Raw genomic sequence first — 26,815 nt, 5'->3', positions numbered from 1 at the left:
AGGGTGGGGTGGTATGGGTTGGGGTGGGGGTGGTGGGAGGGATACTGAGAACATTGGTGGAGGAGAATGGGCACTGGTATTGCATTGTTTACCAGTATCAAAATGTTGAGCTGGGGGTCATAGGTCAAAGCAGGCACTTTGGAAGTCACAGAGGAAAGGAGAAGGCTGTGAAGGCAAGTAGGTCTGGCTTTGTGCTGGGTGTTTTTATATCCTGTTCTCATGCAGCTTACCTAAAGATTAAGTGAGGAGCTCAGCATTGTGATTTCCAAGTCATAAATTAAGCAGACAGAGATTTTGGGATGTTTAGTCCTTTTCCCAGGTCACAGGCTGTGCATTGAACCTGCATTGGAGTCTCAGCTCTCTAGCTATGAAGCTCGGGTAGTCCCCCATGACAAGCCATTAGCCAGAGGCCACCGTTATCAACCTCTTACTTACAGGAACTTGTACACAACAGAAATGAATCACTTTAAATGCCTCACAAACAGAGCAAATTTCTCCTGGCACAACAGTTAAATTACTTGAAACTTGGTCTTCCCTAAACTTAAATGGAAATATGAGTGCATTTTGTTATCAGTATGGACATTTCAAAGAATTTTAGAATGTACTGGTTTTGCTTGACACCATAGTACAAGAAAAGCAGTATCTAAACTAAAAAGCATCAGTAAAATGCCCTTCAGAAAAGTCACCGTGCTCAACCACCTTCTGCAGTTGCTTCTCTTTGACATAGGAAGGTGGTTATTTCTGATCAAGGTAAAATAAGGATCAAAGTCTTTAAAAATATGGATCTGTATTGCAAACCATAATTCCTAAGAGGAGAGTGAGAGAGAGAGAGAGAGAGAGAGAGAGAGAGAGAGAGAGAGAGAGAGAGAGAGAGCACCTGCCATGAAGACAGGCTGGAGAGGGGGTGGCAGGAGAGAAACTCCTGTGTGGTAGGAAACATGTGGTAGGAAATGTGCACCTGTGGAGGAATGGGTATTGGAACATTGTATGACTGAAACCCGCCATGAACAGCTCTGTAACTGTGTATCTCATGGTGATACAATAAAATAAATAGCAAAAAAGAAAATATGGATTAAAGGTATGAAAAACATACCTGTGAATCTTAGACATTAATAGCTTCAGAATTTTGAGAAGGTTAGATCAGTGGTCAGGTTTAAATTAATTGTGATGTATTTGTTTGAAAAATACATTAGCTTTTGTGTTCTAATCATGTAACAGTAGAACTAGGAAACATGACCCAAATTTTTCAACTCTGCACTTTACCTGCTTGCAGTGTAGCATAGGAGACAACAGTGGCTACAAACCAAGGCCTGTTTGGTGGCATGAGAGGGAGTTTTAATTCAAAGCTGGACCCATTGCAGAGGTCAGGAAGAGCCCTACGGAAGAAGGGGCACTTATGCCAAGTTATTTATAATGTGGACATATAACTTAGCAGTCAGTGTTGATTCACTTCTGCTTCTTGCACCCACAGGCAACATTGCCACTAACCCACAGTGTGGATCTGCAGTGGCTGGTGGAGTGGAACGCGGTCCTGGTCAACAGCCATTATGATGTGAAGAGCCCTTCCCACGTTTGGATATTTGCCCAGTCTGTCAAAGACCCCTGGGTTCTCTGTCTTTTCAGTTTCCTCCGGCAGGAAAACTTGCCCAAGCACTGCCCCACTGCCCTCAGCTACGCCTGGCCCTATGCCTTCACTCGGCTTCAGTCAGTCATGCCACTTGTGGATCCAAAGTAAGCCTCTTGTGACTTCCAGTTTGTCCTTTTCACTGTCACCCAGGGCCTCATCATTCATTTTCATCTTCTGTCAGACTGGGATAGTACCATCCTTCCTAGTTTCATGACATTCTAATTCAGAATTCTTAGCATTGAGTAAAAACAAATCAAAAGAGCTTATGTAAAGCTAGTGGAGTTCAGGAGGAGGGGCATGCTTGATAACTAATATGTTTACCATCAGACCCTGACTGATGGAAAAAAACCTGAAAGTCCCTTCAAGTCAACTTCCCATCCAACACAGACAGCTCTTGACAGCAGACACTTTCGAGATACACATATTCAACTCTATTTGAGCAGTTCCTATAATTTTTATTTATTCAGTAACATTTAAAACCCAGAAATTAGTTCCCCTCTCCTTTTGCCACTCTGTTTCTAGTAGCCCAATCAATGCCAAGAAGACCAGCACTGCCGGCAGTGGAGACAACTATGTGACCTTGTGGAGAAACTACCTTATTCTCTGTTTCGGAGTTGCCAAACCCAGTATTATGAGTCCAGGCCACTTAAGAGCTTCCACTCCAGAAATAATGGCGACCACCCCTGATGGTACAGTGAGCTACGATAACAAGGTGACATGACATGCTTCAGAAGAATTATTCTGTAAGGTTTTTTTTTAGCTTGTTTGTCTAGCACTCACAGTGCCAATCGCACTGTGCCTGCCATCTGGAGTATATGGGATCAGATTTTCATCCTACACATTTCTAAATTCCATTGAGCATTTACGTGAATAATTTATTATTCCTTCCTGACAAGTGGGAAGCCGAAGATGAAGAAGAATTAAGAAGCGTGCTTATAGTCATAGTGACTTGTATTTGTTAGTGCCCTAAGGTTTGCTGTTCCTACCCAACATACCACATTTCTCTCATTCCTCACAAGTATTTACCTTTAAAACACATCTGCGTTTAATGATGCTTTTAACCAAGGTTTTGTAGATTTAGATGCTTTCTGAAAACAAAATGAGATAATTATAATTAAAATGCTCTATAGTATTTGTATCCCAGGTGAAATATACATTTGTGATACCATATTGAATTTTATGGTTTTTTTTATGGAATGATGGCAGTGCCTTGGGATATGGTTCAGTATTTTGAAACTGTTATAATGGAACTATCATTTGATTTTTAAAAGCATTATTTATCATGCTACTTCTTTTTCACTTCTCATCAACTTGTTTCAGGCCATAGGTACCCCATCGGTGGGAGTTCTATTAAAACAACTGGTGCCTTTGATGAGACTAGAAGGCATTGAAATCACAGAATCCTTAGTTTTAGGATTTGGAAGAACAAATTCACTTGTTTTCAGGTACAGTAGTCTTAATAGCTGTTCTCAATTATATATGCTGCTAGTATGTATCATAGTTCCTGTTTTATTTGTTTTTATTTTTCACAGGGCCAGGGATTGAACCCAGAGTTCAATATATGCAAGATAAGGCTCTACCAATGAGTGTAGTTCTTATTTGAAGATCAAGCTGAGTTTGCATATTGGAATGTGTCAGGAGAATTTATAAACTTTCACAATCTCCCCTATGCCCTCTTTGGTTGATGTGTGAATAATAATAATCATTCCTTACTACAACCTCATTTTTAACTGTTGATGCTTTTGATTTTACCTTCAAATGTTTTCTCACCTACGTGCTTTGTTTACCTAACTATTAATGAAGAAATTCAGGGGATAATTGCCAGTTAACTGGACTGCTCAGAGGCCTTAACCTCAAATTAATGAAGTTTCTCACCAGCCGGTTGTGCACAGGCTCCCAGAGATTGAGCGCTGATGTAATTTTTCAGGTGCATTTCATTAAACAAGTTGATCTTTCTAAAAGGCATTTTAGCTGCCTTAGTAGAACCAGCCAATCTTACTTTCTACATTCTTATTCTTTTCAATCTTTAATCAAATAACCAATAACATTCCATCTGGGAGTGTTGAAGCCTTTTGACAGTCATCATAAACATGAGTTAGGTTTGCTTCTGATGACTTTAGCTAAACAATAAAAGTCTACAAGGTCAGTAAAATCTTAAGCAAATATTTTATACAAACACAAGAAAATCTCTTAGTATCTGTGATATGCTCTATTTTTAAAATAAACTGAATAAGATTAGATTTTTCATATATAGAGTTAGCTTTTTCTTTCAAAAAGACATTGTAAGTTCAGATAACTTGATTGTCAGCTAACAAATGTACTGCTTATTAGTTAAGACAAACCATCATGGATAAATGCTCAAAGAAAATAGCAAAAACAAATCCTGAAACTATTTAAGATTCTTTCTCTCAGAACTTAAGACTCTTTGCCTGTCAGGCCCTCTCAGTACTCCAAAAACTAGGTAATACTAAGATTCCAGTATTTTGGTTCTAGAATATATAATGTCTTTGAACATTAGTTTTCTCATCTAGAAAACTGGCATAATAAAAATAAATTCTATATAATAAAAACTATTGCATTTTTATAGACTATCTCACATTTATTAAGAATTAAATATAAGAATGCACATAGCAAATAATTGTTGGATGGTTGTTATATGATGGAAAAGGTCATTGTATTATTTCCTTTTTTTGATGAAGAAGTTTATTATCTGTGTTGGAAAAATCTGGGCTGGAGAACAGGTTTTTCAATGTCTCATTGCAAAATGCCATGGAGTTTACAGTCCTGTCCTTGGATTCCCTAGATTAAGATGTCTGATAATACAGATGTCCTGCCAGAAAATACAAGGTTTTCAGACAATAGAGCAGATTGTAAATAGAATGCACAGTGACAAACTAGATCACATGTCTTTTTTAACATCATAGTTCAAAAGTTATTTCTTAAAGAATGAATGTCACGTGGGTCCAGAGCAATAGTACGGCAGATAGGGCATTTGCCCTGAATGCAGCCAACCTGAATTTGATCCCTGGCATCCAGATGTTCCTCAAGCCCACAAAGAGTGATTCCTGGGTACAGAGCCTGGAGTAAGGCCTGAGCACAGCCCAGTGTGGTCTAAACTCTACCAAAGAAAGAATGCATGTCACGTGGGACCAGAGCAATAGTACAGTGGGTAAGGTGCTTGCCTTGCATGTGGCCAGTCTGGATTCGATCCCTGGCATCTGTAGAGTCCCTCAAGCACATGAAAAGTGATTCCTGAGTGCAGTGCCTGGAGTAAACCTGAGACACTGCCAGATGTGCCCAAAACCTAACAAACAAACAAAAAATACACATCATGAGACTAGAGAAATGGCAATAGGCAATTTATACAGGTAATATAAGATATAAATTGATATAGTCTAACTTTTAGTTATACTATACAGAGAGAAGGTTTCAGTGGAAATCTGCCACACTATTTGTCACCATTTATATTTTTTTAAGTGGACAGGTCTCCCAAGAACTGCTCCCAGAGCCCGAGGGTCACTCCCTGAGATTCTTAGCCAACAGGGACAAACAGTTGAATCCTAGGACCCCAGGAATTGAATTTTTTTCTTCTGTTTATGGATTCAATTTCTTTTCAAAATATTATTTTGTTATTTAGAAAAGTTTATCCATAGACATCTCTAGAGCATTACATCAAAATCAAATACACAAATGTATTAAGCCACAAGTTTGTGCGTGGCATTGGGTTAAAATAATAATATATTTTAAAAAGAAGAAGAATACAGAGTTTAGGCCAATACCTAAACTCTGTTCCCATTTAACCGCATAATTAGAAAATGGAGAGGCCAAAGAAATTTGTCCTGTGAGATGCAAAAAGAGCAAATGATTTAGTACTGAATGAATATATTCATGACAAGTTTGTTATCAATAATGATGAATTTCAAATGCTGACTTTTTTTTCTCCATAGAGAATTGGTAGAAGAACTTCATCCGTTAATGAAAGAAGCTCTGGAACGAAGACCAGAGGTAAGATTTTTATTTAAATAATTAACAGCTGTATAATTTTTTAAGTGTTATAATATAAATAAAACTTCCTCCAAACACAAATATTGCAACATACTTTTAACAGTGAAACTCAATGTTTTCATCTTTTTCATTATTTTTCAGTCTTTATTACTTAGTATTATATGATTCCCATTTAAGTATATTTCATATGGGCCAGAGAGATAATAGAATAGCTAGGACACTTACCTTGCACTTGACTGGCCCAGATTCAATCTATAGTACCATATATGGTCTGCCTAATGCTGCCAGGAGTGATCCCAGAGCACAGACCCAAGAATAAGCCCCAAGACCAGGGCCCAAAGAACAAAAAAAAAAAAAAAGAAAGAAAGAAAAAGAAAAGAAAAGAATCACAGACATTTTAAAATAGTTATGTCCTAAACTTAAGAATGCAAAGCAATATCTACACCCATGTATGCCTTAAGCTAGTTAATTTCTTTGCGGATTTGAATCTATTAGATTTGGGTGGTTAATCTTGTTTTAATTTTTTATAAAGAATTGAATATTTAATAATATTATTTTTTTCTGGCATATCAAGGATTTTCTCAACATTGTCTTCCCTGAAGCAACTCTGAAAAGGATTAATTTACAATGTAGCAAGACAAAAAAAATTAGAATAAAATTTTTTTCAGGTTTTTTTTTTAAATTTGATTTTTATTATTGAATCACCGTGAGAACAGTTACAAAGCTTTCAGGTATAAGTCTCAGACATACAATGATCAAACACCCATCCCTTCACCAGTGCACATGATCCACCACCAAGAACCTCATCCCATCCACCCCCCCTCCCACTTGCCGCCCCCCCCTCCCCCCCGCCTGTGTGGCAGGTGATTTTCACTTTATTCTCTCTTTACTTTGATTACATTCAATGTTTCAACAGAAAACTCACTATTATTATTTGGAATTTTCCCCAATCACACATGCTGAGAAGGCATCATTAGATGATGTTTTCTGTTGTTGATATTGAAGAGCAAATGAGGTTGCACGGCTTCAATAGCAGCCTCGAGGCTTTAGATTTCTGATATTTTAGTAATTAATTCCGGGGGAATTTCTGCCAGAAGCCACTGGGTTACGGAGTTGGTTTGTGTGCCTCTGGGATCATGGCCATTCAGGAAAATTAGAATAAAATTTAAAATAATATAAACTGCATACAAATTTAAAAGAATATAAACTGTATAGCATATAAGCCTCAAACAGAAAATAGCAGAAATGTAGCAGTTTGTTTACCTTTTTACTAAATGAACAGCATTGGTAGGTTAGTAGCTTCACTTCAAGAACATGTTCTAGATCAGACTTTCAGGAAAAGTTAGGCCTCTAGGAAATGAAGGTCGTTAGTTCAGTCAATAGTCACCTAATTATCTCCTTATGATCAGTTTTTTTAATAACCTATAACAAGTATTCTTCCTAATTATTTCTAACTGGAAGAAAGTAAAATACTTTCCCCTTCGATATTGAAAATGATAAACTATGAAATTTCAATAAAATTTTGGGAGGTAAAGCTAGGGGTAAGTTTTAATAAAGTTTTATTAAAGTTTCATAATTCCATTACTAAGGTTTCATGAAATTTGTTACTGTTGTTTTGTCCACTGTAAATGCTTTAATCTCTTTCTATGTAGAACAAGAAACGCCGAGAACGAAGAGATTTGTTAAGGCTACAGTTACTTAGAATTTTTGAACTTTTAGCTGATGCTGGCGTGATAAGTGACAGGTAGGGACAAAATTCTATTGTGTTCATCTCGCCTTACCATACTGGTTGTCTCTGTCTCCTGCCACCACCCTTTCTTTTAGTTTATTACCTTTAACTTTTACCCCCCAAATCCAGAAATGAATATTGTCAGTATGGGCTTTTTTTTAATTGTATTTTTTACTTGCATTTTTAGAGCAAGTAGGTAAAGTAGGTCAAGAATTAGTATATAATTTCTGACAGTGAATCTTATTTTTCATGAAACCTGTACTACATTGACAAACCACCTACATTGTTTATTTGTTTTTCACTCCAGCACAAATGGAGCATTAGAACGTGATACGTTAGCACTTGGAGCTTTGTTCTTGGAATATGTGGACCTCACCCGCATGCTTCTAGAAGCAGAAAATGACAAAGAAGTTGAAATTCTTAAAGATATCCGGGCGCATTTTAGTGCGATGGTTGCCAATCTGATTCAGTGTGTTCCAGGTACAGTAATGCATCACTGAAAATTATCTTTCAAATCTTGAGAAATCATTTGTTCTTCATAACTGCACCCTCCTCTCCAATTCTGTACCGATCTGCGTACATTTCTAGGATGAAACTGCTTACTTGTTGTTGAACTACATGAAAATACTCATGGGAAAAGATTGCGGTCATTCAACAAAGAGTTGGAATGGGAATAATAGGAATTAAATTTGGCTTGGTGCTTGTCTTTATTTCTAGTCTTTGTTTTTGTTCTCATCTAAGTATGAGCCCATGTGATTTCCATAGGAAGGAAGTTGTTCAGAGGAGCATTTATAGAGCTTCATTTATTCATTCTCATTCGTGTTTTCCTTTTTGGTCTGGAGGCCTTATCCTGCGATGATCAGGGCTAACTCCTGGCTTTTGCTTAGATATTACTCTTGGCAGTGCTCAGGGGACTGTATGGGGTTCTGGTGATCGAACCCAGGTCGGCCACGTGTGAGGCAAGCAACATACATACTGTACTATCTCTCCAGCCCTTCATTGACTCATTCTCAGCTACATTCCTGACTCTTTTTCTCTCTAATCAATACATTGTGAAAAATCCCAGATAGCTAATGAAATTGCACTATGAGATTATTTTTTCAACAGTCAAATAGAAACAAAATATTTTCCTCTTAATTTAAAGAATACAAATAGCTGGTAAGTTGGATATAAAAATCCATAGCTGTTGGCGCCTGGAGTTATGGCTAAGTGAGAGTCCATACCTTCCAAGTATGGATCTAAGAGTTCAGTCTCCAATATCACCTCACATGCCATGTGTAATCCCAGTGGTACTCTATTTCTTCCCCAGTGCCAGAACATTAATCAAAAATAAAACACAAAACGTATTACTTGCTATAACTGAAGGTTTTGAACATAATTACAAAAACCTGCAACTCAACTATTCCCGCTTCTTTTTATTATTTTTATGTTCTCTAAGCCTTTTAACAGTCCTTTTCATCTTCATTGCCCTAGATTAACTTTGACTTGACTTTATCTGTTAAAGTATGTTAGCTTAAAAGACGATCTGTAACACACACACACACACACACACACACACACACGTATAATATATTTCTTGTTGAGATGGTAGGGGGGAGGGCCACACCTGACTGTGCTCAGGGAGCACTCCTAGTGGTGCTCAGGGAACTGTATTCAGTGCCAAGGTTCAAACCCAGGCCTTACCTCCCATACTATCTCTCCAGCCCCTACACCTTATAATTTTCAGGTGTTTTGAAACAAAAAACAGCAGTAAAGAGATATTAGATATGTTGGTTTTCAGGCAGTGCCTTAAAAAACAGTGTCTGTGAATCCATTTTCCCTCTCTTCTCCCTTCTCTGACTCAAGCTTTGACTCAACCTAAGAAAACCAAGAATATACACACTGAAAAAAATTATATTTCGTTTTTAAAAACATGCCTCATTGTCTAATGAAAACTTGAGACTAGCAAGATGGTGCTGTGAGTATGGTGTCTGCCTTCCACACAATAGACCTTCCCTTGATCCCCAGTGCCACATATGGTCCCCTGAGCAGAGTTAGGAGTAATCCCTGAATGCACCAGGTATGGCCCAAAAACAAAAGCAAAACAAAAGAAAACATGGCTTAGGAAATGAAATTACTCCTTTCTCCAAATCTAATAGTCATCTATGATAGTGACAAATTAAATATATTTACTATATTTTTCAGTCTAGTGGTTTCTTAACTCTTTTTTTCTCTCTAGTTCACCATAGAAGATTTCTCTTCCCCCAGCAAAGCCTGAGGCACCATCTTTTCATCTTATTTAGCCAATGGGCAGGACCCTTCAGCATTATGTTCACTCCTTTGGACCGTTACAGTGATAGGAACCATCAGATTACAAGATACCAGTATTGTGCTTTAAAGGTAGGTCATTTTACCTCACTGAATTACTAGTCAGTTCAATAATCTCTTGCTTTCAACTGACAACTATGTCTGTAAAACAATGTTCAAATAGATAAGATGGGGCCAGAATGATAATATAGGGGTTAGGGCTTATGCTTTACCAGCCGCAGTCCAGGTTTGATCCCAGGCATCCCATATCACACCTTGCTAGGAGTGATTCCTGAATGCAGAGCCAAGAGTTACTCTTGAGCATTGCCTGTGTGTCTCAAAAGCAAAAAAATACTTTAAAATAAAATAAGATGATATTACAAAATATAAGTGCACATGAAAAAAATCAAATGAACATAGTCATATATAAATACAGAAGCTGAATTTTAAATTGCTCACATATGAGCATCTTTGTATTTATACAACTAGATCTCTGAGTAAATATTTTACTTTGGCCAATTATTTTATATGCCACTGTTATTCAATGTTTCTCTTGTATAGAACTGTAGTTACTATGTACTTACTCTTAAAGTAGTTGCCAGTTAACTTTCAAGATAAAAAATAATAATAATGTTACCTCAAGATCAAAACCTACCAAGAAGCACTTTCTACTTTTCATCTCCTGTCCAAGGAAACTTCTGGAAAAATTTTCAGACTATTGAAACTATTCAAAAGTTTTAGAATGATGATTCCTTTTATTTCAATTATTGGATATGCCAAAAACAGTAATAATAAGTCTCTCAATGAGAGACGTTACTGATGCCCACTCGAACAAATCGATGAGCAACGGGATTACAGTGACAGTGACAGTGATCCTTTTGAAAATTAATTTATATTCACTTAGTCAAAGCAAAAGTTGTTGGTTTTGGATTGACTTTCATCTCAAGGGATATCACTTGAACCTTTGCCACCATAGGCCTTAGAACCTGCTAACTACAAAGCTGATCAAGAGTTGTCCTGGGGGCTGGAGCAATAGCACAGCGTGTAGGGCGTTTGCCTTGCATGTGGCGGACCCAGGTTCGATTCCCAGCATCCCACATGGTCCCTGAACACCACCAGGGATAATTCCTGGGTGCGGAGCCAGGAGTAACCACCCCTGTGCATCTCCGGGTGTGACCCAAGAAGCAAAAAAAAAAAAAAAAAGAGTTGTCCTATATATGCAGGGAGGCCCAAAGGACAGTAACCCAACATAGAAATGTGCCTATTAAGGGGACAGGTGGGGGTAGGAGGGAACTGAGGGCATTATAGAGGGAAGTTGACACTGGTGATGGGATTGGTCTGGGAACATTGTATACTCAAAAAGCTGTTATGAACAACTTTGTAAATCATAATGACTAAAACATTTTTTAAGTCTAAAAGTTGGGTTTTTTTTTTTTAAATTAAATCAACATGAGATACATAGTTAGAAAGTTGTTCATGATTTGGTTTTAATCATACAACATTCCAACACTGGTCCCTTCTTCACCAGGGTATATTTAAAAGGTTTTTTTCAAAGATCTCTCCTCTTACCTTCCTGTATACCCCATTCCATCTCAAATAAATTAAAGTTTATTATTCTTCATTTTCTTCACTTTTTCTGTAGAAATTAAAATTATTTATTTTCCTCTTTTCTCTAATTTATCCTTTCAGACCATCGGCCAAATATTTGTGAAATTTTTCAGTTTGGTGCATTAGTCAAGTGTGTTTCAAATCAAAATTCAAAATTTCTATTTACAATAGAATTCATTCACTTGAAATCCCCAAAGTAAAATGGATCTTAAATGCCATTTAATGGCTATTTTGTTTAGAATATCTGCTTTGTCATCATATGCAGATTATAAAATTGCATGTCCACAAAAAATCACCTTTTTGTGTTGTATAAAAAGATTCAAAATTTTGAATCTCTTTTTATTGATGAAAATCAATGTTTGTTATTTGCATATGTGAAATAGTATCTGTTTCACAATATAATGGAAATAACTGCTCGAATAGGACCTTTGGCATGCAATAACAAAGGGGCCTTCACTCACTATTAATGGGTTGTGACCTGATCCAATCTTTGTAGGAAACAAAGAGAGAAGAGGGGCTTGAGAAGGGATTGGAGACAGTGGAGGAAGGATTTTGCCTGCCATTGTGGGGATGGGTTTAGTGCCGTGACATGGTGCCTACAGTTTAAATCTTAAGACTATCATGAATCCTGTTACTTCTAATAAACTGAGAGTCCTTGTTGTTTATAATGGTGGTGGCTGTGGTTTATAAAGCCAGTCTCCTCACGTTAGACTTTCTAGGTTTTGTTCCCACATTTGTGTTTTATTATCAGGCAATGTCAGCCGTATTGTGTTGTGGCCCCGTGTTTGACAACGTAGGACTCTCTCCAGACGGGTACCTGTATAAGTGGCTGGACAACATTCTAGCTTGTCAAGATTTACGAGTAAGTACTACTCCCAAATGCATTGTTTTTCAGTGTCTTGGGTGGTCTACCTCAGTTGGTTACTGTTATTCCCAGCATGATCTTTTATACACATCCATCTCAAATATGTATGTTATGTATTGTTCCAGTTAAACGGGGTATGTCAGGTCATTACAGTAATAATCGTAATGCAGTTACAATTGGCACTTGTAGAGCACTTCCCTTGCATGTGACAGACTCAGGCTTGATCTCCAACATTCCCTATGGTCCCCTGAGCCATACCAGGAGTGATACCTGAGCACAGAGCCAGGAGTAAGCACTGATCACCAGGAGAAATAGCTCAAAAAACAAAGCAAAAAAAGAAGAAGAAACAAGAAACAGACTGCATTCTGCTGTCACAGTAACATTTAGTAGTCAGTAGCAACAAGGTAATTACAAAATTTACTTTCAGATACCCAGTGGGTCAAGGAAACTGAAAAATAGTGTTTAAGACTGATGTCAGTTTTTATTCTTTTTGTATGACCAAGACAAAAATATTGCTTTTTTCTTAAAAATAGAATGTTTTTATTTGATAAGCCCATATGTGCTGTCTTATAAACAACAAAACCAAGAAGTCTTCATAGGAAAATTTGGGTTGTGTTGATGTTGTTGATGTTGTTTTGGAGGAGGCATACCCAGCAGAGCCCAGGGCCTCTGCAGTGACTCCAGCAGTCACTTAGAGGCCACCTCCCGGCGCTGCTCACATGCCTCAGGATTCTGGGGATCTGAGCTTACAACCTCACATGGGGAATGTGTCCTATCACTTAGGCCAAATCTACTGTCCCAAACTTGAATCATTGTAAGAAATGCCATCCTCTCCATAGTATTGTAAATGTAAAAAAAAAAAAAAAAAAAAAGGCTCAGAAATATTGATTTTGTACTTTGGGGGGATTTTTTGTGGGAAAATTTTTTGTGCTAAGGTGACCATGCAGTGTCTGGGATTAAACCTGCATGGAAAGCAAGTGCTCTAGATCATTGAGCCATCTCCTGCCCGCCCCCCAAATTTTGGTTTTATTTATTTATATTGGCTTTGTCTCATTTTTTTGAAAATTACCATAATTCAGGTAGTATGTATACGGTGGTATCGGCATTTATGGCCTTGGTATATGCAGTTACCCCAAGAACTGTCAAGTCTATATTGCTGAGGTGAGAATTGTCTTAAGTGGCCCCTATTTTAAAAACATGATATTTTGGAGAGAGAGTAGATATCTGCCCTGCATGCAGTCAGTCCAGTTCAAACCCTCACATCACATCCCCTAAACCTCACCAAGAATGATACCTGAGCATAGAGTCAGGAGTCAGCCATGAGCACTGCAAGGTGTGACCCCCAAACAGAAACAAACAAAAATGAATTTTTTTAAATTAAAAACGAGGGACCAGAGCAATAGTACAGCAGGTAGGGTGTTTGCCTTGCCCATGGCCAACCCGGGTTCAATCCCTGACATCTCATATAGTACCGCCAGCACCGCCAGGAGTAATTCCTAAGTGCAGAGCCAGGAGTAACCCCTGAGCATCTCTGGGTATGATCCAAAAAGAAAAAAATAAAGATTAAAAATGAGTAGTCCCTATTTGAAGGATTTATTCAAATTTAGTTTGTATGCTTAATTTTTCCATTATACCTTGTACCTTCCTGCAGAGAAATAACAGAATATAAGTTACTCAAGATGAGTGCGTACTTTCCACTGGTTGCTCCCAGTGGTGCTCCCACATCCAGAATCTGCTTTCCAGCCCTTTGAGCTATCTCCCTGCTCCCCCATTTTGATTAGTTTGATATTGACTAGACTTGATTTTGTTTCTTTCCCTAGAATAATCATCCTTAAATGTGGGTAATTAATTGCATTTCTTCCTATATGCAGGTTCATCAACTTGGCTGTGAAGTTGTTGTCTTGCTATTGGAACTTAACCCTGACCAAATAAATCTTTTCAATTGGGCAATCGATCGATGCTACACAGGTTCCTACCAGCTGGCATCTGGCTGCTTCAAAGCCATAGCAACTGTGTGTGGAAGCAGGTAGGAATCATTAGTGGCAATACAAATAGGACAACTCTTCCTAGTATAAATAATTGAGAGCTACCTGTTTTGCAGTGATCTGAGAGGAATGAATTCTATGGGAATACAAAAGTGTATTTCTCACAGACTTCCTCGAAGTCTATGAATACAGTAATTCTAATTAATCACTGTATCATTGTATCACTGTCGTCCCATTGTTCGTTGACTTACTCGAGCAGGCACCAGTAATGTCTCTATTCCTCCCAGCCCTGATATTTTAGCAGCCTCTCCTTACTCGTCTTTCCCAATGATTGGAGGCTCTTTCAGGGTCAGAGGAATGAGATCTGTTGTTACTGTTTTGGGCATATTGAATATGCCATGGGTAGCTTGCCAGGCTCTGCCCATGTGTTCAGGATACTCTCGGTAGCTTGCTGGACTTTCCAAGAGATGTGTGTGTGTGTGTGTGTGTGTGTGTGTATTACTCTCTATGATTTGTTGAACTCAATCAAATATGGTGTGGTAATTATGGAAAATGGGTAGGAAGTGTCTTATAATGTGTTCACACAGCGGCCTGGAGCATGGCAGCAGTTAGGTAGTGGAGGTCAGCTGCCAGGGGTGGGTCCTTTGGGGTGGGAAGGACTTCCACCCGCCCCCCTCTGGGGCGCCCTGAGTGAAAACAGCCTGGTGCAGAGTCCAGTGGCATGGCTATGGGGGCCTCATTTTTTTTTCTTTTTGGGTCACACCCGGCGATGCACAGGGGTTACTCCTGGCTCTACACTCAGGAATTACTCCTGGCAGTGCTCAGGGGACCATATGGGATGCTGGGAATTGAACCCGGGTCAGCCATGTGCAAGGCAAATACCCTACCAGCTGTGCTATTCCTCCAGCTCCATGGGGGCCTCCTTTTATACTCCTTATCTGAGAGAAGCAGCCATTGAGATCTGGAGGGTGGCTGATGAGGAGATTATCTGGTGCCCGCAGGGTGTGGCAGGGTGTGGCTTATGGGTGTGATCCCTGGGTCAGGGAGATTGGAATAGCAGGCAAAGGATCTCTACTTCTGGGTTCATTGAGTCCAGAGTCCAAGGTCACAAAGCTCCTCATTATCTGGCTTCCATGGGACTTCATTCATGCATGAGGCTCGGCCAGAGCATCCAGAAAATGGCCTGAAGCATGGCGGCTGTTGGGTAGTGGAGGTTGGCTGCTGGGGCTGGGTCCCTTGGAGCGGGGAGGGTTCTCACCTGCCCCCCTCTGGGGTGCCCCGAGTGAAAACAGCCTGGTTTTATTATTCAGTCAACAATATTTCTGTCACTAATAGTGAAATATTAGAGCAGAATGTGAAAATTATTTTAAAAATGCATTAAATGTTTTCTAGGACTGGAGAGATAGTACAGAAGGTAAGACGCTTGCCTTGAGAGCAGCCCCATCCAGGTGCCAGAGCCCTGAGCACCACCATGAGTGATCCCTGAGCAGAGAGCCAAGACTAAGCCCTGAGCATAGCCAGATTTGCCATCCTCCCAACAAATTTTTTTTTCTAAGTATATTTGTAATAGGTGTAAGCTACTTGATCATCTTGTAACCAAATTAAATCCAAGATGCCATCTAAAATTGTTAAATCCCTCATGTCCGAAATTCAGAAAGGAAGAAAAGAAAAATGTAGTACCCAGGGTTTCATAGAATGAATTTGTAAAACCCAGTCTATAACAGCTCTAGTCCAGTGGTCTAGAAAAACATTAAGTAAAAAAAATCTTTATCTTTTGAGTTGATTTTTTTAAAGTATCACCCTAAATTTGTGATTGCTTACCCAAATGTTGCATGTTGATTTATCTCCACAGTTTGTGTCTATTCTGAAGGAAGGTTAGACTAGGGCCCCCCCAATGTCATGGCCTTCACCTGGCTGCCTATGGTCGTCTAGATTTCTGTCACTTCCTGCCACAGGGTGTGTTCAGAATTTAAAGTTTGAACTGTGGCCTACATTTGGTCTCTGTGTACATAAATTTCCAGCATAGCCTAGACAAGGCTCTAAATTTACTTAAGCAATCTTAGCACTAATTTTGTCAGTTCTTCTTTGTTATTGGGCCACCCCTGGCAGTGCTCAGGGCGTACTCTGGGCTTTGGATACAGGAATCACTGCAGATGGGACTCAGGACACCAAGTGGGATGCTGGAGTCTGAACACAGGTCAGACACATCCTTAATTGCTGTTCTACCTCTCCAGTCCTGTTTCCGTTTCTTTATTTCAAAACCAGTTGTTGTAACCTTTTAGTGCTTTATTTGTTTTCTGCAAATTTTGCCTTTCAAGGGACTGGAGTGATAGCACAGTGGGTAGGGCATTTGCCTTGCATGCAGCTGACCCGGGTTCAATTCCCAGTATCCCATATGGTCCCCTGAGCACTGACAAGAGAAATCTGACAAGAGTAATTCCTGAGTGCAGAGCCAAGAGTAACCCCTGTGCATCACCAGGTGTGACGCAAAAAGCAAAAAAAAAAAAAAAAAAAAAAAAAAAAAATTGCCTTTCAAAAAACACTTGTGAAATAGACTTTCCTGAAAGTCATACATATGAACAAATCATTTTCTATTTCTAAAGCAAATTTTCATTTCATGCCACTTTCTTCTTATAATATGATTTCCTTCTTCAAGTAAATAGGAATGATCCTATGCCCAATTTATCTTACTAGATTTGGGGGTTTATAAGTAGGTTTATTAATTCAAGGAACTGCTTATAAATTATATCAGTAGGGAACAGATTAGGAAATTGAGAGTAAGGTTAAGAGGCTTTCACAGTTTTAAGTCAAGGTAAATCATATACTTTGTATTAGAAGTGTAGGCCATTTCCAAACACTAGCCAACTTAACAGAATTCTCTTCACATTTAAATTCTTAAGAATTTTATTGTTTTCACTACTGCCCTCTACTAAAATACTACTAAAATATGTCTCATCTGGAAGGGGCCACACCAGAGATGCTCAGAGGTTACTCCTGACTCTGTATTCAGGAATTATTCCTGGCTTGCTTGGGGAACCATATAAGATGCTGAGGATCCAACCTGGGCCTGTTGCATGCAAGGCAAGCACCCTAACTGTGTACTATCTCTTCGGGCCCCCTGTTATTAAAATTTTAATAAGTGAGTTATTAACTCACTTAGAATACTGTCCAAGAACAGTGTTCTTGGTTTGTTTTGTTTGTTTCTGGGCCACACTGGTAGTGCTCAAAGCTTACTCCTGGTTCTTTGCTCAGGGATCGCTGCTGGCAACTTAGGAGAATTACATGGGGTACTGGGGAGTGGAACTGGAGCGATAGCACAGCGGGTAGGGCGTTTGCCTTGCATGCAGCCGACCCAGGTTCGATTCTTCCGTCCCTCTCAGAGAGCTTGGCAAGCTACCACCCGCACAGCAGAGCCTGGCAAGCTACCCATGGTGTATTCAATATGCCAAAAACAGTAACAAGTCTCACAATGGAGACATTACTGGCGCCCGCTAGAGCAAATCGATGAACAATGGGACAGCAGTGCTATGGTGCTACACAGTGCTATATTTTTTATCAGAAAATGAAAGTTCATTTTTATAATTTTGTGGCATATATTTTTTCTGTTGTTTTTATGTTTTACCTTCACTTTCAAATCCTTTACTAATTTAAATCAGATTCAGCAATCTGGGAATTTTTTTTAATTTATTTTTTATTTTTTAATTTTTTTTGCTTTTTGGGTCACACCGAACAATGCACAGGGGTTACTCCTGGCTCTGCACTCAGGAATCACTCCTGGCGGTGCTCAGAGGACCATATGGGATGCTGGGAATAGAACCCAGGTCAGCTGCGTGCAAGGGAAACGCCCTACCTGCTGTGCTATCACTCCAGCCCCAACCTGGTAATTTTAGACATTAGTAGCCAATATCTAAAAGAACAGCAATGATCCATTCCTAAGAAGACAAGTGAAGCTGATGATTTACAAATCCCAGTTACACTCCCAGTTGGTGAACCATGCGTGCACCATTGGTGTGTCAAATGGAGCATCCCTTTAGAGCCCAGAGCATACAAATTTGTACTCTGGAGATCATCCCAAATTCTAATTTTAACTCTTCCTTTAATCAGGCTTCATTCTTGAGTAAGTTATTACAAATGTTTCCTCTTTTATAGAATGGAGGTCGTTTAGACTTTGGGTAAAGACTAAACAAAACCAATCTCTTGATCTGAAGACATAGGAAACTCCCTGCAAATTCTTACAATTAAAGTCAGACTGCAAGATCATCCTCTCATCGATGAGTAATATCTGTTTCTCTTTAGAATACTTATTTTTTCTGAGCTTTGTGATTTGGTAGTAGATAAGCCAGAACTGGTGGGTATTTCCTGAATTCCTCAAGATCTTCTCAACTGAGAAAATGGTCTCACAAAATTGTCTTCTTTCTCAATAACATTTCCTATTTGTTTGGCCATTTGATTTTTATTCTAAATTATCATATCTGTCTCTTTTTAGCCTTTCTACTGCCTGAAATGGATATTAAATCCTGAAAAATATAAGATTCTATTTCTAAGCCTATTTGAGACATTGAAGTACAAATATTTCTTTTTTTTTTTTTAAATTTATTTATTTTTAATTAGAGAATCACCGTGAGGGTACAGTTACAGATTTATACACTTTTGTGCTTATACTTCCCTCATACAAAGTTTGGAACCCATCCCTTCACCAGTGCCCATTCTCCACCACCCGTAAACCCAGTGTCCCTCCCACCCTCCCCAATCCCATCTCCCCCCCACCCCACCCTGCCACTGTGGCAAGGCATTCCCTTCTGTTTTCTCTCTCTAATTAGCTGTTGTGGTTTGCAATAAAGGTGTTGAGTGGCCGCTGTGCTCAGTCTCTAGCCCTCATTCAGCCCGCAACTCCCTTCCCCCACATGGCCTTCGACTACAATGTAGTTGGTGATCGCTTCTCTGAGTTGACCTTTCCCCGGAACGTGAGGCCAGCCTCGAAGCCATGGAGTCAACCTCCTGGTACTTATTTCTACAGTTCTTGAGTGTTAGTCTCCCACTCTGTTATTCTATATACCATAGATGAGTGCAATCTTTCTATGTCTGTCTCTCTCTTTCTGACTCATTTCACTCAGCATGAAACTTTTCATGCCCATCCACTTGACTACAAAATTCTTGACCTCCTTTTTTCTAACAGCTGCATAGTATTCCATTGTATAGATGTACCAAAGTTTCCTCAACCAGTCATCCGTTCTGGGGCATTCGGGTTTTTTCCAGATTCTGGCTATTGTAAACAGTGCTGCGATGAACATACATGTGCAGATGTTGTTTCGATTGAAGTACAAATATTTCTTTTGTGCTCTTTCTCTCCATTGCTCCATTGAGATATTTCTAACCTTTTCTCTGGGTTTTTTTAATTTTCTATCCTGTGTTTTTTCCGTTTGTTTGGTGGTGGTTGTTTTTTTTTTTTTTTTTTTTTTGTCCTATTTGCTGAGCTATTGCTCCAGACCCTGGACAGTTTTTTTTTTTTTTTTTTATTGAATCACCAAGTGGAGGGTTACAAAGTTCTCAGGATTATGTCAGTTACACAATATTCAAACACCCTTCCCTTCACCAGTGCCCATCTTCCATCACCAACCCCCCCAGTATATCTGCCGCCCCCTCCCACCTTCCTAGTCCCCACCCTTGTACGTGATAAGTTTCACTTCATTTACGCTTATCTCGATTACATTCTATGTTTCAACACACAACTCACTACCGTTGCTCCACATAAATTCCACAGCTCAGTCTTAATAGAATCCCCTCATTTCATGATAAAAGTGCATAGCCCTGCATACAGGGCAGGCTTTGTCCACTCTTCTCATGTCTTTAAATTCTCAGTGATCCAGCAGTATTTTTTGTGTGTGAGTGTGGGTGTGGGTGTGTGGGTGTGTGTCTGTGTTTCACCCCCCCTATCAGAGAGAGATATGAAGGAAAGGTACCTCTGCACTAAGAGGTACCTAAGGAAATTTGCTTTTTACTTGCATAGTCAGAAAGGTCTGTTTCCAGATAATGCAATTTGTAAGAGCTCCAAATTAGACTGGCTATGTACATTTGTACTGTTGTGGGCTGTCTAGACTGATAGCTGTGTGGATAAGTACATGAATTCTTTAGCGTGAGATATATCAGCATGGAGTCTAGACGCCACCACTTTTATATGATCACAGAAAAGATTATAGTAAAAGCCATGATGCCATCACTAGCACAAATTAAGCACATCTGAACATAAATGGTGCCCATCCTACATCACTAGCCTCTTGACCATCCTCTGGGGAGCTTTTCGCAATTTCCCATTTGAACCATCAATCTCTCGTGCATTTGTTGATCAATTAAAATCAAAAGCTTATTCAAATTTTTCTCTTAAATTTTTTTAATTCTCTTCAATCTTACTAGATTTTACATTTGTACTATTTATTTTTTCATGTAATTTTTAATGTATTGGCACTGAATTATTTATAATATAATTTCAATTTATATATCAGTAAAAGTACAGTTTTTAAAAAATGTTTTTTACTTAAATCAATTTATCATTGTTTTATAATTTTGTGGAATTTCAAGTTAACTGTTTTTATATAGGTATCACTATCTCCATGGTTAAAAAAAATCCCTCCCATATGTGAGATTTAAAAAAAAAAAACAATAAGGGAGTAACATGGTCAAAGCTATTAGAACTGAAGATTTTGTCTATAAAATTGAGCTCTCATAAGGGAAGTAGGGGTGGTGGCTGAGAAGGGCCCTTGGAATTCTACTGGAGGAACGCAGTACCCATCTTTTTATTATCCTATCATTTTTTTTACTTGGTCTGCTCCACAGATTCTTTCCTTCTGTACAGGGTGCAGTATTTCCCTAAGGAATAGAGACAAGGGCCAGGAGGATTATTACACTATTTGGAAGCCTGCCTCATATGCTGGGGGAAAAGGCACTTGGAATGGAGAAGGGACCACTAAGTCAGTGGTGGTTGGAGGGATTGCTAGGGATGGGAGATGTGTGCTGGAAGTAGACTAAGGATCAAACATGATGGCCTCTCAGTATCCATATTGCAAACCATGGTGCCCAAAAGTAGAGAGAAAGAATGAAGGTGTCTGCCACAGAGGCAGTGGGTGGGGTGGGGTGGGGGTGACACAAGGGATACTGGGGACATTGGTGGTGGAAAATGCTCACTGGTGGAGGGATAGGTGTTCGATCATTGTATGACTGAAACTCAATCGTGAAAGCTTTGTAACTATCTCATAGTGATTCAATTAAAAAAAGAAATTTGAAAAAACAAGATACAGTGTTTCATACTCCTCTCTCCCTAGAAGACTCCCCATACTACCCTTATATCTCCTGGCACTTCTTCAAGGCACAGCTTACTTATTTCCTCCTTTAAAAAAGTAACTTCCCTGGGGCTGGAGCAATAGCACAGCGGGTAGGGCGTTTGCCTTGCACGCGGCCGACCCGGATTCTAATCCCAGCATCCCATATGGTCCCCTGAGCACCGCCAGGGGTTATTCCTGAGTGAAGAGCCAGGAGTAACCCCTGTGCATCGCTGGGTGTGACCCAAAAACCAAAGAAAAAAAAAGTAACTTCCCTTACCCCAGTCTCAAGCACTGTTTCTAGTTAGCACAGCTTGTCAATAGCTATAAATTTTGTCTCACAAATTAAACTGTAAACTTCTCTTCAAGGATCAGTATTACTAACTTATTACCATTAGTACTTTACAATTGTTCTACTATATACTTGGTGTTGATCACTTAAGTGGAATGAATGAAACTATTTAGCTGGGGGGCGGGAGGGTCGGGCTGGAGAGGTAATAACAAAAAAATAAAAACAACAGCAAAGAAAATATTAACGTCATTTATTCTTTCCATTGTGTTGGTTTTCAATAAGATATCTTGCATTAAAATCTGTCTTTGTAAGCAATTTTTATATGTGCTTATCCTGTGTGGCAATATTAGATTTTAAGCAAGAATAGAGCTATTCTCCGTCATCTACTAATAAATAGCGAAGAGAAGGCAAAAATATTAGCCAAATGGCCATAAGAATATGATTAGCAAATGTGATTGAGATTAATGTACCTTCTAACATTTTATTAGCTAATGATTTATTAAGATTACTAGTGAGGCTATCTTATAAACTATGCTGTATTGTTGTTCTGTATTTTTCAGGAACTATCCCTTTGACATAGTGACCTTGTTAAACCTGGTTTTATTCAAGGCCTCTGACACCAACAGAGAGATTTATGAAATCTCCATGCAGCTCATGCAGGCACGTACCATTCACTTAACTCAAATTTTTTATCCTTGCGCTCAGAAAATAGAAGTGGTATTTGCTCACTTTGCTGAAATTCATTAATTTATTACTGCAAATAACTGGCAATGAGAAGAGTGAAAAATAATTACATTGTTTTCTGTAAACCTAGAAGTTCACTATTGCTTTACATATAGCACTATACTAAAATATGCATTTATTGTGTCTGTTACTATAGTGTTACTATATAAATATGTATTAAATATAAATTTCAATGTATGTTTATTCCATTTTTATGCTCCTCTCTAAAGATCCTGGAAGCAAAACTTTTTGTTTACTCGAAGAAAGTAGCTGAGCAAAGACCTGGCAGTATTCTCTATGGCACCCATGGCCCATTGCCACCCCTCTACAGCGTGTCACTAACCCTTCTGTCCTGTGAACTGTCCAGGATGTACCCTGAGCTTACTCTTCCACTTTTCTCAGGTACCATCAAATAGTCAATAATGACCTGTGTCAGTGTGATCATTGCTGTTCGGAAAATCTTTCATTGTTAACACTCTGGTGTAGCTTTCTAGTCAAAATTATTGATAATCTGTAAATTTGTAGATAAAAATAGTACTATAGGTTAAGTCCAGTTACATAAAAAGTAAATTTTAAAATATCTGCAAATATCAAATAATGTGTTTTTCTAAAACTATAAAACATAGGTTTAATATAAAGATGCTTATATTGTCAAAATTAATTCTTTATAAATTATATATGGTCAGTTTCCCAAAGAAATTTAATATAGGGGGTTTAACACTAATACATATAAACTGCTGCATGTTTTTTATTGGTAGGGATGATTATTTGTAGCTTGTGTTTCTACATATGTAAGTTGTTGAAAGTTTTCTTTGGGACACATCTTTAGAAGTAATCTTCATGAATAATTTTGTGGCAATCAATTTTTAAAGAAGTTTTTGTCCATTTGCTCTTTGCCCAAGATCACTTAGTACTTTGCTTCGATAATGACTTTGTTCTCTTGAGTTCATCCTCCTTTTCCATTTCTACTACACCTCTCTTAGTCCAAATCCTTTTGCCTCTAACTCCCCGACTACTATCCACCTTCCATCTGCAATCCATCCTCTACACGAAATCAAATATATTCACTTCCTAACTCAAAATTCTCTATTTCTTAAGAAATTTACTGATGATAGAAATTTTCATTACTGAGTGGTTGAAATATGCCAAAATTTATACTGTAAATTTATATTAATTTCTCTTATTTGTTTTGTGCTTGGGACCATACCTGGTGGTACTCCCATCCTGGCTTTCTGTGCAGAGGTCACTCCTAGTGGCACTCAGGGGACCATACACTATCAGGAATAAAACCTGGGCTACTGCATGTGAAGCACTCAGTGCACCCAAGCTGCTTTCTTTTTAGACCTCACTTGTCATTTAGTCCTTACAACTCCATAAGAAGTGTCAGGTAGTAATTAAAAATGAGACTCTGGAGTCAGGCAGTCTGGATTCAGTCACTCAGTGACCCCCTAGCCCAGTCACTCAATGACCAGTTGACCTTGACTGAGTCATAGAATCTCCAAACTGATTTTTTTTTCTTGGTTTGTTTGTTTGGGGCCACACTGTGCTGTGCTTAGGGATCAATTCTGAAAATTCTGGGGAACCATATGTGATGCAAGGGATCGAACCTGAGTCCATGTACAAAGTAAGCTTTTCCCACTGTGCTAGCTCTCCCTGGTCTCTACATTGATTTTTTTTATCTGCACTGACAGGTATTTCATACATGGTATGGAGATTAAAATGGCTTAAGATAAACCAAGCAGTTAGCCCAGGACTGTCAAGGAATTATCACCAGCACTATCACTATAATCAGCTTCCTTGTTCTACACACGAGAAACAGCCGAGCTGATGTTAAACAATTTTAAACAATTTTGCTGGAGATCACATAGCTAGGAAGCAGCAAAGTCTGAATTAGATCTCAGTATTTTCCTCCAGAGCTTATATTATAAAAGAGAATTTCTTAATCTATTTTAAAAAAAAAACCTCCTTTTTCAAACTTGGATTCTACATTTAATCTAAGAACTCATCTCTTTAATTCTCGCTTTATCTTTCACTAAGCCAGACTTTTCTGTAAATCCTTACTTCCAAACATGATGTTTCCTCTACTTGGAAATAGTCCCTTTTTTCTATTTCCTTTAGTCATTTTGAGTCTGCTTCTACCATGAAAACCTCTTCATCTAAAGCAGTGTTATATCTTTACCTAGTACCTGAAATAGTGGAAGATAAATTAACTCCCTTCTTGGAAAACTAAAATTTATTTTATTCTTTTCAACCAAAACTTGAGTGTTGCCTATACGTCACACACTGTATGTGGGTCACAGAATACAGAAATGAACAAAATGCTCTCTCTCATTAGAGGTGTATAGGCTAGGAATGAAAATATGTTGTCAAATAGTTATAATACAGTGCAGCAAGGGCAATTTTTATAAGTACAACTGGTGTGTGAGCTTAAAGATGAGGAAGGTATCTATTATTGCATGATGACTATCAGGAAAGACTTCCCAGATCAGTTGAGATTTGATTGGGGATTGAAAGAATAGTGGAAATTTGCAAAGCGGATAAGTAGTTGGCATTACAGTTGGCAATTAAATACACAGTTTAGACTAGAGAAACAGTAGTATATGGATTGGCCTAGAGGTATGAAATAGCATTATGCATTTGAGAATCATATAACAATCAGTTGGGCTGCCATGACATGAAATAAAGGACGAGAGTTAGGAAAGATCATGAGCAAACTAGAGGCAGAAGTTAAATCTTATTTTGAATCATGTGCTAAGGAGTTTGTTGGCCAAAAATCTTCTCTGTGTGCTCTTTGAAACTCCCCAAAGCCCCTGGGCATGGAAAGGGCATCCAAACAAGCTGCGTATTGAAGGGCATTGGTTACTTTCAAACAAGAGGAGAAGCTGACCGGATTAGACCAGATTTCATAAATTCAAGCTTCAGTCTGAAGAGTGGGTCTGAGAATATTTACTTCAGAGAAACCATCTGGGAAACAGTGTTAATATCCAAGGAGGATGAAGACCCGAACCAAGACAGTCTTGAGAGAGTAGAGAGGAGAGACCAGTAAAGAGTCAAGAGCCAGCAGGTGGAGGGCACAAATAAGTGATATGCAGGTGTCAGGGATGATAACCCAACTCAAGAGTCCATGGAGGTAGGACTGGAGCCATAGCATAGCAGGTAGGGCTTTTGTCTTGCACGAAGCCGGCCCCAGTCCAATTCCCAGCATCCTATATGATCCCCCAAGCACCACTAGGAGTCATTCCTAAGTGCAGAGCCAGGAAAAATCCCTATGCATCACTGGGTGTGACCCAAAAAGAAAAAAAAAGAGTCCATGGAGGCAGAGGGGAGATTTGGAGGGAGGCCAAGATCATAAGCTCAGATTGGAATGTTGAATGTCAGCAGCGACAGACATTCTGGCATTCACACAGACTAAGGTGAGGAGAAGACAAACCTTAGTAACTCAAACTAGGAGAGACTAGAGTGAAGGGAGTAGAGGAGATCACCCTGGAGAGAGCACTCAGTGGAAGAACCCGAACACCTGGCCTTTGAGGGATGGGCCAAGGAAGCATGTGGATAGAGAGGGAATGTAAACAGGGTCAGAGGAATGGAAGGACCGGAGGGAGAGTTCAGGGGCAATACGTGTGCCTTGTGCCTTGCATGTGTGAGTCTGTTAATGAGCCCTGAGCTGCAAAAAGAAAAAAACAATTTGAAAAAAGAATGGAAAATAACTGAGAGGGAGGTGGGTTTTCTGGAATCCCACACACACAAAAAAAAATTTGAGAATTTCAAAGGAAGAAGGGGACCAACCACAGTACCAAATGGAGTAGAAGGATCCCCAAAGATGCAGTGTGAAAACTGTATTTCGATTTTTGTGCTTCATTGGTGACTATTAAAGGTTCCCATGGAGGTGTGGCAGCAGGAGGGTTGGCTGAGAAAGCAGAAAATGAGAAGGTGGAGCTACCGTGAAATGCAGGATGGAAGGATTAGCAAGACGTGAGCAGGAGTCCCTGGTATAGAGGAGAGGCTGAAAGGACAGAAATTAATCAAGAGGTCACTCTGATGAGTTACAAATGGTTCAATGAAAGTTTTCTTCAGGAAATGAAATTTTTGTCTTTTTTGATTTATGAAAAAATAACTTTTCTAACATGGGAAAAATCAAAAGGATATAATAGATTCCAGGCTTTTTTTTTTTTTTGCTGACTTTACTATTATAAACCATATGGTGAAGTTTTTGTTGCCTGCAGTTTCAAATGCCCTAATCAGTTGTAAGCAGCTAGTTGTGTAGGGGTTGATGTACAGTAGTCCATCCCATATTATTCTCAAAGCACCCCCAGTGGGTGCCCGAAGTCACAGATAGAACCAAAGCCTGCAGATACTGTTTATTCCCATACATACCTATGAAA

At 39.0% G+C, this 26,815-nt stretch overlaps 1 protein-coding gene across 4 annotated transcripts in view; it reads left to right on the top strand.

Annotated features, from left to right (window-relative positions):
- Positions 1–26,815, top strand: part of FRY (FRY microtubule binding protein) — a 474,614-nt gene that overhangs the window by 355,520 nt on the left and 92,279 nt on the right. For all 4 annotated transcript variants that reach the window (XM_055132608.1, XM_055133183.1, XM_004604538.2 and 1 more), the window contains 11 exons: positions 1,472–1,731; positions 2,150–2,339; positions 2,948–3,072; positions 5,575–5,632; positions 7,285–7,376; positions 7,669–7,841; positions 9,580–9,740; positions 12,007–12,117; positions 13,992–14,146; positions 22,271–22,370; positions 22,664–22,835. In XM_055132608.1, coding sequence (XP_054988583.1) covers positions 1,472–1,731; positions 2,150–2,339; positions 2,948–3,072; positions 5,575–5,632; positions 7,285–7,376; positions 7,669–7,841; positions 9,580–9,740; positions 12,007–12,117; positions 13,992–14,146; positions 22,271–22,370; positions 22,664–22,835 — 1,597 coding nt within the window. The remainder of the gene's footprint in view (positions 1–1,471; positions 1,732–2,149; positions 2,340–2,947; positions 3,073–5,574; positions 5,633–7,284; positions 7,377–7,668; positions 7,842–9,579; positions 9,741–12,006; positions 12,118–13,991; positions 14,147–22,270; positions 22,371–22,663; positions 22,836–26,815) is intronic.

The sequence above is a fragment of the Sorex araneus genome, chromosome 1, assembly GCF_027595985.1.
Source record: "Sorex araneus isolate mSorAra2 chromosome 1, mSorAra2.pri, whole genome shotgun sequence".
NCBI classification, from domain to species: Eukaryota; Metazoa; Chordata; class Mammalia; order Eulipotyphla; family Soricidae; genus Sorex; species Sorex araneus.
This window is presented reverse-complemented; position numbering and strand designations above follow the sequence as displayed.